This window comes from Nerophis lumbriciformis, linkage group LG08 (genome assembly GCF_033978685.3).
Source record: "Nerophis lumbriciformis linkage group LG08, RoL_Nlum_v2.1, whole genome shotgun sequence".
In the NCBI taxonomy this organism is placed as follows: Eukaryota; Metazoa; Chordata; class Actinopteri; order Syngnathiformes; family Syngnathidae; genus Nerophis; species Nerophis lumbriciformis.
The window spans coordinates 1,253,803-1,269,554 of record NC_084555.2 but is presented as its reverse complement, the minus strand read 5'-3'; the positions used below and the strand labels follow the sequence as shown (position 1 = coordinate 1,269,554).

Sequence of the window (15,752 nt, the reverse complement as noted above, 5' to 3'; positions counted from 1 at the left end):
CTAGTGTGTGTGTGACAATCATTGGTACTTTAACTTTAACTTAAAAAAAAAACAATGGGCAGTGAAAATGAAGTCCAATCTGACTAATAATAGCAACAATATTGAAGTAGTCCAGTAAAGAGTGACGAGAGAAACAATTAGTCACCATTCCAAAGTTAGCATTAGCATGTTAGCATGTGGTCGCAGCCTGTAACAGAAGACGAGAGGACGTTCTTTCATTTTTAATGGCGTGTGCACTGAGACGCGGTAAGTTACAGACAACACCAGTAACCAAACACCACACATATTATATTGTTCACCAGTAACTTCATTTTTTTTAAGAAAGGAGCTGCAACGTCTCCGCAAAGTCTTAGCATCGGTAATTGTGTCTTTTTCCTTCTTCCTTTTCCCGTCCTCAAGTGACCTTTTGAGGTAAGCTCGGACAAGATTGTGTTACTTCCTACCTTGTGCTCGTGTGTTATTTATGACTGGGGGGGGAGACGCATGAAAAGGGAGTGACAGAAGAAAAGAAGAGGAGGAAGAAAGTCGAAGGATGATGGAGGAGGTTGTCGGCAAGAGACGGCCAATAATCTCAGCTAAGGAGAGAGGTCAGTACGTGAAATACCTCATAGTGTGTGTGTGTGTGTGTGTGTGTGTGTGTGTGTGTGTGTGTGTGTGTGTGTGTGTGTGTGTGTGTGTGTGTGTGGGGATAGGTTGATTGGCAACACTAAATTGGCCCTAATGTGTAAATGTTGTCTGTCTATCTGTGTTGGCCCTGTGATGAGGGGGCCACTTGTCCAGGGTGTACCCCGCCTTCCGCCCGAATGTAACTGAGATAGGCTCCAGCGACCCCCAAAAGGGACAAGCGGTAGAAAATGGATGGATTGAGCCGTAACAATGTTGTTAATATTCAGTGTTTTATTGTCCATAGTTAATATTGTAAATCACACTTTCTTTATTTTCATGTACATTTTGGGTGTCCCATTCAGTAAAAAACTGTAAAATTCCATTCGTTTTTTTTTTAGGTTTGTCTGTTTTTACAAACCCCGTTTCCATATGAGTTGGGAAATTGTGTTAGATGTAAATATAAACGGAATACAATGATTTGCAAATCCTTTTCAACCCATATTCAGTTGAATGCACTACAAAGACAAGATATTTGATGTTCAAACTCATAAACTTTATTTTTTTTTGCAAATAATAATTCACTTAGAATTTCATGGCTGCAACACGTGCCAAAGTAGTTGGGAAAGGGCATGTTCACCACTGTGTTACATGACCTTTCCTTTTAACAACACTCAATAAACGATTGGGAAACTAATTGTTGAAGCTCTGAAAGTGGAATTCTTTCCCATTCTTGTTTTATGTAGAGCTTCAGTCGTTCAACAGTCCGGGGTCTGCGCTGTCGTATTTTACGCTTCATAATGCGCCACACATTTTCGATGGGAGACAGGTCTGGACTGCAGGCGGGCCAGGAAAGTACCTGCACTCTTTTTTTTTACGAAGCCACGCTGTTGTAACACGTGCTGAATGTGGCTTGGCATTGTCTTGCTGAAATAAGCAGGGGCGTCCATGAAAAAGACGGCGCTTAGATGGCAGCATATGTTCCAAAACCTGTATGTACCTTTCAGCATTAATGGTGCCTTCACAGATGTGTAAGTTACCCATGCCTTGGGCACTAATGCACCCCCATACCATCACAGATGCTGGCTTTTCAACTTTGTGTCGATAACAGTCTGGATGGTTCGCTTCCCCTTTGGTCCGGATGACACGATGTCGAATATTTCCAAAAACAATTTGAAATGTGGACTCGTCAGACCACAGAACACTTTTCCACGTTGCATGAGTCCATCTTAGATGATCTCGGGCCCAGAGAAGCCGGCGGCGTTTCTGGGTGTTGTTGATAAATGGCTTTCGCTTTTCATAGTAGAGCTTTAACTTGCACTTGCAGATGTAGCGACGAACTGTATTTAGTGACAGTGGTTTTCTGAAGTGTTCCTGAGCCCATGTGGTGATATCCTTTAGAGATTGATGTCGGTTTTTGATACAGTGCCGTGTGAGGGATCGAAGGTCACGGTCATTCAATGTTGGTTTCCGGCCATGCCGCTCAAAATATTTGCCTAGCTCTGCTTTAGAGTGTGTGTTAAGGTATGACGTTTTTCTCGTCTTTCGTGGTCTCGCCAACAGGACCGGGTCCGGGACGCTACGCGCTACCGCCGACCGTGGGCTACATCAACCATGACGTCACCAAGCCCAACAGCCCCGCCTACACCTTCCACAGCCGCATGAGCAGCGCCAGTGAGTCCACATCAACACACAAAAAGACAGCAAGATCATCATACTTGTGGAAAGTGTAGAAGTAAAAAAAATAAAAAAATAAAAAATAAAAATAAAATGTGTTGTACTGTGCAGGTTTGAAATAAATACTGTCAACGAAGATTTGCATCAGTCTGCGACACATGGTCATTTTGATAGTAGGCTAATATAGCTAATATAGACACTTACGTCATGTGTTGCCTTCATTATAACACTTATATAAGACTTTTAAAGTCATTTTGATAGTAGGCTAATATAGCTAATATAGACACTTACATCATGTGTTGCCTTCATTATAACACTTATATAAGACTTTTAAAGTCATTTTGATAGTAGGCTAATATAGCTAATATAGACACTTACATCATGTGTTGCCTTCATTATAACACTTATATAAGACTGTTAAAGTCATTTTGATAGTAGGCTAATATAGCTAATATAGACACTTACATCATGTGTTGCCTTCATTATAACACTTATATAAGACTTTTAAAGTCATTTTGATAGTAGGCTAATATAGCTAATATAGACACTTACGTCATGTGTTGCCTTCATTATAACACTTATATAAGACTTTTAAAGTCATTTTGATAGTAGGCTAATATAGCTAATATAGACACTTACGTCATGTGTTGCCTTCATTATAACACTTATATAAGACTTTTAAAGTCATTTTGATAGTAGGCTAATACAACTAATATAGACACTTATGTCATGTGTTGCCTTCATTATAACACTTATATAAGACTTTTAAAGTCATTTTAATGGTGAGCTAATTATAGCTAATATAGACACTTACATCATGTGTTGCCTTCATTATAACACTTATATAAGACTGTTAAAGTCATTTTGATAGTAGGCTAATATAGCTAATATAGACACTTACATCATGTGTTGCCTTCATTATAACACTTATATAAGACTTTTAAAGTCATTTTGATAGTAGGCTAATATAGCTAATATAGACACTTACGTCATGTGTTGCCTTCATTATAACACTTATATAAGACTTTTAAAGTCATTTTGATAGTAGGCTAATATAGCAAATATAGACACTTACATCATGTGTTGCCTTCCTTATAACACTTACTGTATATAAGACTTTTAAAGTATTTTTGATAGTAGGCTAATATAGCTGATATAGACACTTACATCATATGTTGCCTTCATTATAACACTTATATAAGACTTTTAAAGTCATTTTGATAGTAGGCTAATATAGCTAATATAGACACTTACGTCATGTGTTGTCTTTATTAAAAGACTTATATAAGACTTTTAAAGTCATTTTGATAGTAGGCTAATATAGCTAATATAGACACTTACGTCATGTGTTGCCTTCATTATAACACTTATATAAGACTTTTAAAGTCATTTTGATAGTAGGCTAATATAACTAATATAGACACTTACGTCATGTGTTGCCTTCATTATAACACTTATATAAGACTTTTAAAGTCATTTTGATAGTAGGCTAATATAACTAATATAGACACTTACGTCATGTGTTGCCTTCATTATAACACTTATATAAGACTTTTAAAGTCATTTTGATAGTAGGCTAATATAGCTAATATAGACACTTACGTCATGTGTTGCCTTCATTATAACACTTATATAAGACTTTTAAAGTCATTTTGATAGTAGGCTAATATAACTAATATAGACACTTACGTCATGTGTTGCCTTCATTATAACGCTTATATAAGACTTTTAAAGTCATTTTGATAGTAGGCTAATATAGCTAATATAGACACTTACATCATGTGTTGCCTTTATTATAACACTTATATAAGACTTTTAAAGTCATTTTGATAGTAGGCTAATACAGCTAATATAGACACTTACGTCATGTGTTGCCTTCATTATAACACTTATATAAGACTTTTAAAGTCATTTTGATAGTAGGCTAATATAGCTAATATAGACATTTACGTCATGTGTTGTTTTCATTATAACACTTATATAAGACTTTTAAAGTCATTTTGATAGTAGGCTAATATAGCTAATATAGACACTTACGTCATGTGTTGCCTTCATTATAACACTTATATAAGACTTTTAAAGTCATTTTGATAGTAGGCTAATATAACTAATATAGACACTTACGTCATGTGTTGCCTTCATTATAACACTTATATAAGACTTTTAAAGTCATTTTGATAGTAGGCTAATATAGCTAATATAGACACTTACATCATGTGTTGCCTTCATTATAACACTTATATAAGACTTTTAAAGTAATTTTGATAGTAGGCTAATACAGCTAATATAGACACTTACGTCATGTGTTGCCTTCATTATAACACTTATATAAGACTTTTAAAGTAATTTTGATAGTAGGCTAATACAGCTAATATAGACACTTACGTCATGTGTTGCCTTCATTATAACACTTATATAAGACTTTTAAAGTCATTTTGATAGTAGGCTAATATAGCTAATATAGACACTTACGTCATGTGTTGTCTTTATTATAACACTTATATAAGGCTCTACATGTTTTGCAGCTCCAGACAGATTTTTTTTTTCTATTTTTGGTCCAGTATGGCTCTTTCAACATTTTGGGTTGCCGACCTCTGGATTAAATCTTAACGTTTAAAACATTTACTGTATATAATGTATAGCACTCTAAAATTAAAGTCAAAGAACCAATGATTGTCACACACACACACACTAGGTGTGGCGAAATTATTCTCTGCATTTGACCCATCACCCTTGATCACCCCCTGGGAGGTGAGGGGAGCAGTGAGCAGCAGCGGTGGCCGCGCCCGGGAATAATTTTTGGTGATTCAACCCCCAATTCCAACCCTTGATGCTGAGTGCCAAGCAGGGAGGTAATGGGTCCCATTGTTATAGTCTTTGATTAAAGTGAAATATATTTTATTCAAAAGCCTTACGAAAATGATTTTGACTATTCCGTCTATTTCTACGCTATCGCGACAATAATGTTAAATACGGTACACGTTGCAAAGATACGTCACGCTAACGTTAAGTTACACCCCTAATATTGTTATGGTTCACACAGAGGGGAGATGACGGCAACAGACACCAGGGAGTTATATGTACAATAATTTATTATATATGTAGTCAATATATATATAATAATACAAAACAATACTAATAAACTATAGAATGGTGTTTGACAAAATCCAAGAGCGTATGCGTGGCGCAGTGGAAGAATGGCCGTCCGCGACCCGAGGGTCCCTGGTTCAATCCCCACCTAGTACCAACCTCGTCATGTCCGTTGTGTCCTGAGCAAGACACTTCACCCTTGCTCCTGATGGGTGCTGGTTAGCGCCTTGCATGGCAGCTCCCTCCATCAGTGTGTGAATGTGTGTGTGAATGGGTAAATGTGGAAGTAGTGTCAAAACGCTTTGAGTACCTTGAAGGTAGAAAAGCGCTATACAAGTACAACCCATTTATCATTTATCATTTACACCATTGAGAAACTAAGTTCCCGCCAGGATCCTTGGGTCCACTGGTGCTTGTCTGATTCATACTTGCCAACCTTGAGACCTCCGATTTCGGGAGGTAGGGGTTGGGGGGTGGAGGGCGTGGTCGGGGGTGGGGCGGGGGGCGTGGTTGGGGGCGTGGTTAAGCTATATATAAGAAATACTTGACTTTCAGTGAATTCTAGCTATTTATATATATATTTTAGTATATATATATATATATATATATATATATATATATATATATATATATATATATATATATATATATATATATATATATATATATATATATAAATAAATAAAATAAATACTTGAATTTCAGTGTTCATTTATTTACACATATACACACACATAACACTCATCTACTCATTGTTGAGTTAAGGGTTGAATTGTCCATCCTTGTTCTATTCTCTGTCACTATTTCAGAACACACACATTATACAAATATACATTATAAAATCAATAAGAAAACGGGAGCTCTAATTTGGGAGTCTGAATTAGGATCAGAAGTTCCTACATAAACATTGCGCACTCACGTCGCCTTTTTGTATTGATTACTGCAGCTGTGCACTGGATTCATTCACAAATACAAACTACAACTCACAAACACTTTAGAGTTAGGCTCCACTATCAGAATGTGTACTTAAACTTATAAAGATCACATGGATATTATTCAGTGAGTTGATTCACCAAAACTAACCTGTTATACAGAAGGAAAAAGCACACAGGACGTTTCAATTGTTCACAGACTGGTCGCTCTCATCAGAATGACAAGACACTTCCGGTCTGCAGGTGATAGCATTCAATTGGGAAGAAACGCCCTACTGCCCCCTACTGACCAATGTGAATACTGATAAATGTGTAATGACAGCTCCAAAAACGAATTCAAACCACAAAATAAAATAAATAAATCAACACAAAAATGTGACACATTATGGGTGGGTCACATATGCATGTACAGTAGATGGCAGTATTGTCCTGTTTAAAAGTGTCACAACATTGCTGTTTACGGCAGACGAACTGCTTTACGGTAGACAAAAACTTGACTGCTGTTGTTGTGTGTTGTTACCGCGCTGGGAGGACGTTAATGAAACTGCCTAACAATAAACCCACATAAGAAACCAAGAACTCGCCCTCGATCATTAGCTGTTTATATTGCGGGAAAGCGGACGTGTGAACAGACTGTCAACACGTCACTCAGGGCCGCATGGAGCTGGAGGGGGCGTGGCCTCCAGCTCTGCCTGAATTTCGGGAGATTTTCGGGAGAAAATTTGTCCTGGGAGGTTTTCGGGAGAGGCGCTGAATTTCGGGAGTCTCCCGGAAAATCCGGGAGGGTTGGCAAGTAGGGTCTGATTAGACCCAGGTGCGCAGATAGCAGATTGTCTGCGGCTGCGGCGACGCGTGGGTGCGGTCTGTGCGGCAAGCACGGGGGCGTGTCCTGTGGAGCTCACAGCAGAGCCTCTTGGTGCTCCCGCAGATGAGGGAGAAACAAATATTTCCGAAAAAGCACCACATGAAGCAAACATTAACGTTAAACACTTTTCCGAGAGGTGTTCCGTCGCTGCGAAGTTACGCCAAATCCATTTTTGAAAGAAGCCAAGTCGACATTTGCGTCTTTGTATTTCGTGACAATGTTAACTCCTCTCTGAGCTGCCACCTTACCGTGGTAGAGGAGTTTGCGTGTCCCAATGATCCTAGGAGCTATGTTGTCCGGGGGTTTCTATGCCCCCTGGTAGGGTCTCCCAAGGCAAACTGGTCCTAGGTGAGGGATCAGACAAAGAGCAGCTCGAAGACCTCAATGAAGAACACAAACATAGGACCAAGATTTCCCTCGCCCGGACGCGGGTCACCGGGGCCCCCCGCTGGAGCCAGGCCCGGAGGTGGGGCACGATGGCGAGTGCCTGGTGGCCGGGCCTGTCCCCATGGGGCCCGGCCGGGCACAGCCCGAAGAGGCAACGTGGGTCCCCCCTCCAATGGGCTCACCACCCATAGCAGGGGCCATAGAGGTCGGGTGCAGTGTGAGCTGGGCGGAAGCCGAGGGCAGGGCGTTTGGCAGTCCGATCCTCGGCTACATAAGCTGGCTCTTGGGACGTGGAACGTCACTTCGCTGGGGGGAAAGGAGCCTGAGCTAGTGCGTGAGGTGGAGAAGTTCCGGCTAGATATAGTCGGACTCACTTCGACGCACAGCAAGGGCTCTGGAACCACTTCTCTTGAGAGGGGCTGAACTCTCTTCCACTCTGGCGTTGCCGGCAGTGAGAGGCGACGGGCTGGGGTGGCAATTCTTGTTGCCCCTTGGCTCAAAGCCTGCACGTTGGAGTTCAACCCGGTGGACGAGAGGGTAGCTTCCCTCCGCCTTCGGGTGGGGGGACGGGTCCTGACTGTTGTTTGCGTTTACGCGCCAAACGGCAGCTCAGAGTACCCACCCTTTTTGGATTCACTCGAGGGAGTACTGGAGAGTGCTCCCCCGGGTGATTCCCTCGTTCTACTGGGGGACTTCAACGCTCATGTTGGCAGCGACAGTGAAACCTGGAGAGGTGTGATTGGGAAGAATGGCCGCCCGGATCTGAACCCGAGTGGTGTTCTGTTATTGGACTTTTGTGCTCGTCACAGATTGTCGATAACAGACACCATGTTCAAACATAAGGGTGTCCATATGTGCACTTGGCACCAGGACACCCTAGGCCGCAGTTCCATGATCGACTTTGTAGTTGTGTCATCAGATTTGCGGTCTCATGTTTTGGACACTCGGGTGAAGAGAGGGGTGGAGCTTTCTACCGATCACCACCTGGTGGTGAGTTGGCTGCGATGGTGGGGGAGGATGCCGGACAGACCTGGCAGGCCCAAACGCATTGTGAGGGTTTGCTGGGAACGCCTGGCAGAGTCTCCTGTCAGAGAGAGTTTCAATTCCCACCTCTGGAAGAACTTTGAACGTGTCACGAGGGAGGTGCTGGACATTGAGTCCGAGTGGACGATGTTCCGTACCTCTGTTGTCGAGGCGGCCGATTGGAGCTGTGGCCGCAAGGTAGTTGGTGCCTGTCGTGGCGGTAATCCTAGAACCCGTTGGTGGACGCCGGCGGTGAGGGATGCCGTCAGGCTGAAGAAGGAGTCCTATCGGGTTCTTTTGGCTCATGGGACTCCTGAGGCAGCAGACAGGTACCGACAGGCCAAGCGGTGTGTGGCTTCAGCGGTCGCGGAGGCAAAAACTCGGACATGGGAGGAGTTCGGGGAGGCCATGGAAAAAGACTTCCGGACGGCTTCGAAGCAATTCTGGACCACCAACCGCCGCCTCAGGAAGGGGAAGCAGTGCAGTGTCAACACCGTGTATGGTGGGGATGGTGCTCTGCTGACCTCGACTGCGGATGTTGTGGATCGGTGGAGGGAATACTTCGAAGACCTCCTCAATCCTACCAGCACGTCTTCCTATGAGGAAGCAGGGCCTGGGGAATCTGTGGTGGGCTCTCCTATTTCTGGGGCTGAGGTTGCCGAGGTAGTTAAAAAGCTCCTCGGTGGCAAGGCCCCGGGGGTGGATGAGAGCCGCCCGGAGTTCCTTAAGGCTCTGGATGTTGTGGGGCTCTCTTGGTTGACAAGACTCTGCAACATCGCGTGGACATCGGGGGCGGTACCTCTGGATTGGCAGACCGGGGTGGTGGTTCCTCTCTTTAAGAAGGGGAACCGGAGGGTGTGTTCCAACTATCGTGGGATCACACTCCTCAGCCTTCCCGGTAAGGTCTATTCAGGTGTACTGGAGAGGAGGCTACGCCGGATAGTCGAACCTCGGATTCAGGAGGAACAGTGTGGTTTTCGTCCTGGTCGTGGAACTGTGGACCAGCTCTATACTCTCGGCAGGGTCCTTGAGGGTGCATGGGAATTTGCCCAACCAGTCTACATGTGCTTTGTGGACTTGGAGAAGGCATTTGACCGTGTACCCCGGGAAGTCCTGTGGGGAGTGCTCAGAGAGTATGGGGTAACGGACTGTCTTATTGTGGCAGTTCGCTCCCTGTATAATCAGTGCCAGAGCTTGGTCCGCATTGCCGGCAGTAAGTCGGACACGTTTCCAGTGAGGGTTGGACTCCGCCAAGGCTGCCCTTTGTCACCGATTCTGTTCATAACCTTTATGGACAGAATTTCTAGGCGCAGTCAGGGCGTTGAGGGGATCTGGTTTGGTGGCTGCAGGATTAGGTCTCTGCTATTTGCAGATGATGTGGTCCTGATGGCTTCCTCTGGCCAGGATCTTCAGCTCTCGCTGGATCGGTTCGCAGCCGAGTGTGAAGCGACTGGGATGGGAATCAGCACCTCCAAGTCCGAGTCCATGGTTCTTTCCCGGAAAAGGGTGGAGTGCCATCTCCGGGTTGGGGAGGAGATCTTGCCCCAAGTGGAGGAGTTCAAGTACCTCGGAGTCTTGTTCACGAGTGGGGGAAGAGTGGATCGTGAGATCGACAGGCGGATTGGTGCGGCGTCTTCAGTAATGCGGACGCTGTATCGATCCGTTGTGGTGAAGAAGGAGCTGAGCCGGAAGGCAAAGCTCTCGATTTACCGGTCGATCTACGTTCCCATCCTCACCTATGGTCATGAGCTTTGGGTCATGACCGAAAGGACAAGATCACGGGTACAAGCGGCCGAAATGAGTTTCCTCCGCCGAGTGGCGGGGCTCTCCCTTAGAGATAGGGTGAGAAGCTCTGTCATTCGGGGGGAGCTCAAAGTAAAGCCGCTGCTCCTCCACATCGAGAGGAGCCAGATGAGGTGGTTCGGGCATCTGGTCAGGATGCCCCCCGAACGCCTTCCTAGGAAGGTGTTTCGGGCACGTCCGACCGGTAGGAGGCCACGGGGAAGACCCAGGACACGTTGGGAAGACTATGTCTCCCGGCTGGCCTGGGAACGCCTCGGGATCCCCCGGGAGGAGCTGGACGAAGTGGCTGGGGAGAGGGAAGTCTGGGCTTCCCTGCTTAAGCTGCTGCCCCCGCGACCCGACCTCGGATAAGCGGAAGAAGATGGATAGATGGATGGGTTAACGTATTTTTTGAGACACTCGCATGTTTTTACATTTGTAACATGTAATATTATTATTGAAATTGTTATTATTTGGCTGGTGCTTGTCATATTTATGACATATGGAGTTGCTCTGTGCAGTGGTCTCTGTGGATTCCAGTCCAGGACCAAGGTACCACGTAGGCGCCAATGTGACGCGATTTGGCAGAATGGACACGCCCTCCTACTCCATGCTGGGGCGGGGGAGGCGCATTAGCTCAAAAGGTGACATCGGGAAATACAAGAATATGAAAACATATTTTGTTCGGCTCCACACTAGTCTGTGTTTTATAGGTAATGACTTCCAGACTCCGGGGCCAGGGGCTTACAGCCCTGAGAGGGCTCCACCTCTAAACGCTCAACGAAAACCGCCGGCTTACACCATCGGCGCTCGGACACGATATCGCTCTGTGGATGCAGTACCGGCACCCAACAGGTGAGGGCAGAGAAACACAAGTAAAGAGGAATCGGAAAATACCCCCAATTTTGCAATGCGCTCAGATTTTATGTGACTTCCTGTTTCTGCCAACTGTCCCTGTCCTTTCTCTTCTGCCAAATACTCATGTTTTTTTATTCTGCTTTTTATACTTGGCAGATTGGATTGGGAAAAAAAAGGAACCCAAACAATTTAATTTACCTCCGCCGTCTAGCTTGTTAAAAATCAAAAATCAAAAATCTAATATTTTCTGTCAGTGAAAAAATAAATGTTAATTTTGAGGCCATAAACTCATCGGAAAAAAATAAAACAAGAAAAGGAGGTCGCCCCCTGCTGGAAATGAGGGAACATATACAGTAAGTCTGTGACTTGCTCAGTTAGCTAAACTTAAGACATCATACCAGTCATTATTAAGAATTAATATTATACATTTTCACTCTTATTTTGTTGAAATATAATTATTAAATGATTTTGAAAGCCCAAAATAAAAACATTATATTAATAATAATAGTGGAAAGTATTGGATACAGGTTTTGTTGCCTCAAAGTTTTGACTTTTGAAGTTTGGATTTGATCTATGTTTAATATTGACATCCAAATGTTCAAATCAAAAAGGTGCATATTTTTTTTCAGAATGTTTTCCTGCTAATAATAATATATTATTTAAATAATAATAATAATAATAAATTAGATTTATATAGCACTTTTCTAGACACTCAAAGAGCTTCACAGAGAAGTGAGAACCCATCATTCATAATAATTATAAACAAAACTGACAATTAAAAAAAAGGTATTTATATATTAAAAAAACATTTTAAAATTAGCAAGTGTTTGTGGAAAGTACTGGATACAATGTTTGACTTACATTCTGTCTATTTTTAATATTCACACTGAAATGTTTAAGTAAAAAAAATATTGTGTATGTATTATTTCCTGATAGCAATTATAATGACATACAACACTGCCTTTAAAAATAGTCATTTTTTTAAAGTAACACAAAAAAACATTTGTATATTAAATGTTAGTCGAGTTGGGTAAATGTATTTACTTGTATTCTATTTATTTTACATTTTAACACCGAAATGTTTACATTTAAAAATGTTTGCGTATTATTTTTCAGATTTTTTCTTGATATTAATGATTATATTCAAGAATACTTAAAAAAAAAAAAAAAAAGTGCTTGCCTTAAAAAAAACACAATTTTTATATTGATAAAATGATACTGGAAAGTATTTTTAATATTGACACCAAAATGTTTTTTGTCTTTTTTAATTTCAACATTTTTTTTCTATTTTTTTTACTGATCTATAAAACTAGCATGTTGAAAAAAGTTCCTATTTAAAAAAATAAAAAATGAAATAGTGATACGTGCTATCGGATACAATTTTTGGCTTATATTAAATTTTTAATATTAACATCAGAATGTTTAAATTGAAAAAATTATTTGTTTTTTTTCCAAAAGTATTATACACAAAACTGTCTTCTTAATCAAAAAATAAACAAACATGTGTATTTTAATAATAGTAATAGTGGAAAGTAGTTTTTGACTTACTGTATATTCTATTTATTTTTGATATTCACACCAAAATCTTAAAATTTAAAATAAATCTTGCATATTTATTTTTCTCCTGATAAAAATTACATTATACATACTGGTAACTGTTTATATAACAACGTGGCTGGGGAGAGGAAAGTCTGGGATTATTTTCTCAGGCTGCTGCCCCTGCAATCCAATCCTGCATAAGCGAAAGAAGATGGATGGATGGTTGGATAACTGTCTTTTTAATTAAAAAAAGTCCATATTAAAAAATAACTATAATTATATTGACAATAGTGATATTGGAAAGTGTTGGATATAATTTTTTAATTTTTCCCGCTTAACGAGGCATCTCCTCCTAACTATACGAATGCACATATTGCCCGTCCCCTTAAAAGGGGTGGAGGGGTCGAACTAATATACAATGAAAACCTTAACCTTACCCCTAACCTAAGTAATAAATATCAATTATTTGAGATGCTTACTATGAGGTCAGTCGCCCTGCTGCCTCTCTACCTGGCTGTTATGTACCGTCCCCCTGGGCCCTATTCGAACTTTATCAGTGAATTTTCAGAGTTTGTTACCGATCTAGTGACGCACGCAGACAATATAATTATAATGGGGGATTTCCTCTGCAATCCGATCTAGGATAAGCGGAAGAAGATGGATGGATGGTTGGATAACTGTCTTATTAATAAATTAAAAAAATCCACATTAAAAAATAAAAATAATCATATTGACAATAGCGATATTGGAGAGCGTTGGATATAATTTTTGACTTATATTTATTTTTAGTAGTGACACAAAAAGGTTTAAATCAAAAAAAATATTTCCCCCCCACATATTTTCCTGATATTGATTATTATTTACTTCAATTTTTATCCATTTATTTAAAAATTTATTTTTTACTATTATGAACTTTTAGCTGATTGGCCTGCAGAAATCAAGTTTTTTTTGTCCGTCAGACCTCCTGTCATTTTCAAATCTCCCTGTCCTTTCTGCGCTGTGTGGGGCAGGTTATCAAATTAGGTTTGTTGCCCTTGACATTCTTTTTGTTTTGTTGACGCCATCAGCTATATGCTTCCCAACCTGCTGGGTAGTCGGGCGTCGGGCGTCAGCCACAGCATGTCGGCGCGCAGGCAGGTGGGCGCCCCCTCCGAGGACCTGGCCAAGAGCCCCGGGCCCAGCAAATACAACAGCACCAACCCGGACGTTTACCTCCAGCGCCAGCCCTCCTTCTCCATGCAGAGCAGGACTAAAAGACCTACTTACTCCATGGCCACGCCGGGCCCGGGGTCTTACAGCCCAGAGAGATCCAACGGGCTCTTTCGCAAGGCACCTTCCTTCACCATGGGCGTCAGGCACTCCGAGTTTGTCATGCCGCTTGTCTTGGAAATTATCGACTGACTGTGAGTGTGTGGATTTTTCTTGATTGCAAAAAAGTGTGTAAGAAAGCGTACTATGCATATCACGCTAATGTTGTTTCTGTTATGTATATTTCCTGAAAATGAAACGCTACACGATTTTGTGGCCACTCGTGTTACGTAGCACAAACATTAACGTTGATTACACCAGTCTGCTCCTTTTCGAGGTTATTAGATACATTCACAAAAAATGCAAAGTCATGCTAACGCTGTTTGTGCTACGTCCGTTTCCAAAAAGTATCACTCGCTACAAACGTCTTTAGCCTCGATTGAATCTACAGGAGTGTTGATTCTTGATGTTTTTAACAAAATAAACTAAGTCAATCTAACGTTGTGATATGACATTTTTGACTTTTGTCACGTTAAACTGTCGACTTCCGAAAAGCAAGTCCTTGAACTAAGGATGTAGCCTGCGATTTTAATCTTCAACATAGTTCCTATGAGGTGTTGTCCTAATTACTAGCACACCTATTAACATGATTAACACTTGTTAAGTCACGCTTTTTTTACATTTCCAAAAAAATACTAACCTCATGACATTTATTAAATGTTGAAAATCCATTTTGGTCGGGCTAATGCTAGTAGCATAACAACCAGGAAGTAGCTGCTAACAAACAAACAAACTATGACTGAGGTGTCACTGTGCGTCAAACGTAATACATTTTTAAACATTATATTTGAAAATTTGAACGCATACATTATGTACATTCAAAAGTCGTGAAATCATGCTAACGTTCTTTTCGTAGCATACATTACCAAACACGGGTTTCCAAGATACATTAGGCCTAAGTATTAATGTGTTCATAAACACTACAGACACTTACAGTACGTCACATTTTTGTTATTGCATAGGTTTCCGAAAATATTTATGTTTGGAAACATTTTAATGTTAAATTCATTTAAAAAAATCTGTCAACCTTTCAACCAGGAAGTAGCCACTAACTAACAAACAGATGGACAAACACAAAAATACAAATACGATTTTGCGATCACTTTTGGATGGATGGATGGACATAACACTTCCGAAAATGATTTTTCAAGAGAGGTTATGCCTTAGTTAATTATAATAATTACCGTTTATTAACACTTACAGTACGCCACACTTGTGTTTTTACATACTTTTCCGAAGTTTTTTTCAAAAACTTTCAAATTCGATACATTTTCTCAATTTAGGCTAACACTATCAATGTTACAAGCAGGAAGTCGCTGCTAACTAACAAAGAGATCAAAATACAAAACTATAATTTTGGGGTCACTTCCTGTTTAACGTAACCCATTTTTAAACACATAATATGACACATACAGTATGTATTGACATTCTAATTGTCACGATCCATTGCCCGGATCATGTTTTGTTTAAGTTAAGTATTTCCTTAGTTGTTGATTTTAGTTGACTTTAGTTCTGTGTTTTCGTGTTTTTAGTTTGTTTTCGATGTTGCCACGGGTGCTGATTATTATCACCTGCTTCTGATTAGTGGTCGGGATGCTCACCTGCTCCCGGTCACTAATCAGAGAGCTATTTATTCCTGCCTCACGCCATTACTCTGCCTGGCAGTTTTGTTTGCAACACACGAACAA

The 15,752-nt window shown here is 41.2% G+C and overlaps 1 protein-coding gene across 2 annotated transcripts; it reads left to right on the top strand.

Annotated features, from left to right (window-relative positions):
• odf3l2a (outer dense fiber of sperm tails 3-like 2a) lies at positions 1 to 14,484 on the top strand. Of its 2 annotated transcripts, XM_061967923.2 has the most exons (6): positions 1 to 246; positions 400 to 587; positions 2,167 to 2,277; positions 10,881 to 11,003; positions 11,073 to 11,214; positions 13,824 to 14,484. In XM_061967923.2, the coding sequence occupies exons 2-6, from the start codon at positions 533 to 535 to the stop codon at positions 14,155 to 14,157; spliced, it is 765 nt and encodes a 254-aa protein (XP_061823907.2). In that variant the 5' UTR covers positions 1 to 246; positions 400 to 532; the 3' UTR covers positions 14,158 to 14,484. The 2 variants fall into 2 exon arrangements, with proteins under 2 accessions (XP_061823907.2, XP_072769702.1); XM_072913601.1 differs by lacking the exon at positions 1 to 246 and having other exon boundaries at positions 352 to 587.
• The last annotated feature ends 1,268 nt before the right edge of the window (positions 14,485 to 15,752 follow it).

Coding starts and splice junctions, on each gene's coding strand:
- odf3l2a (XM_061967923.2), top strand. CDS start 533: ATGATGGAGGAGGTTGTCGGCAAGAGACGGCCAATAATCTCAGCTAAG. Junction 2,278..10,880: donor CAGCCGCATGAGCAGCGCCA/GTGAGTCCACAT, acceptor TGCTCTGTGCAG/TGGTCTCTGTGGATTCCAGT. Junction 11,215..13,823: donor GCAGTACCGGCACCCAACAG/GTGAGGGCAGAG, acceptor TGACGCCATCAG/CTATATGCTTCCCAACCTGC.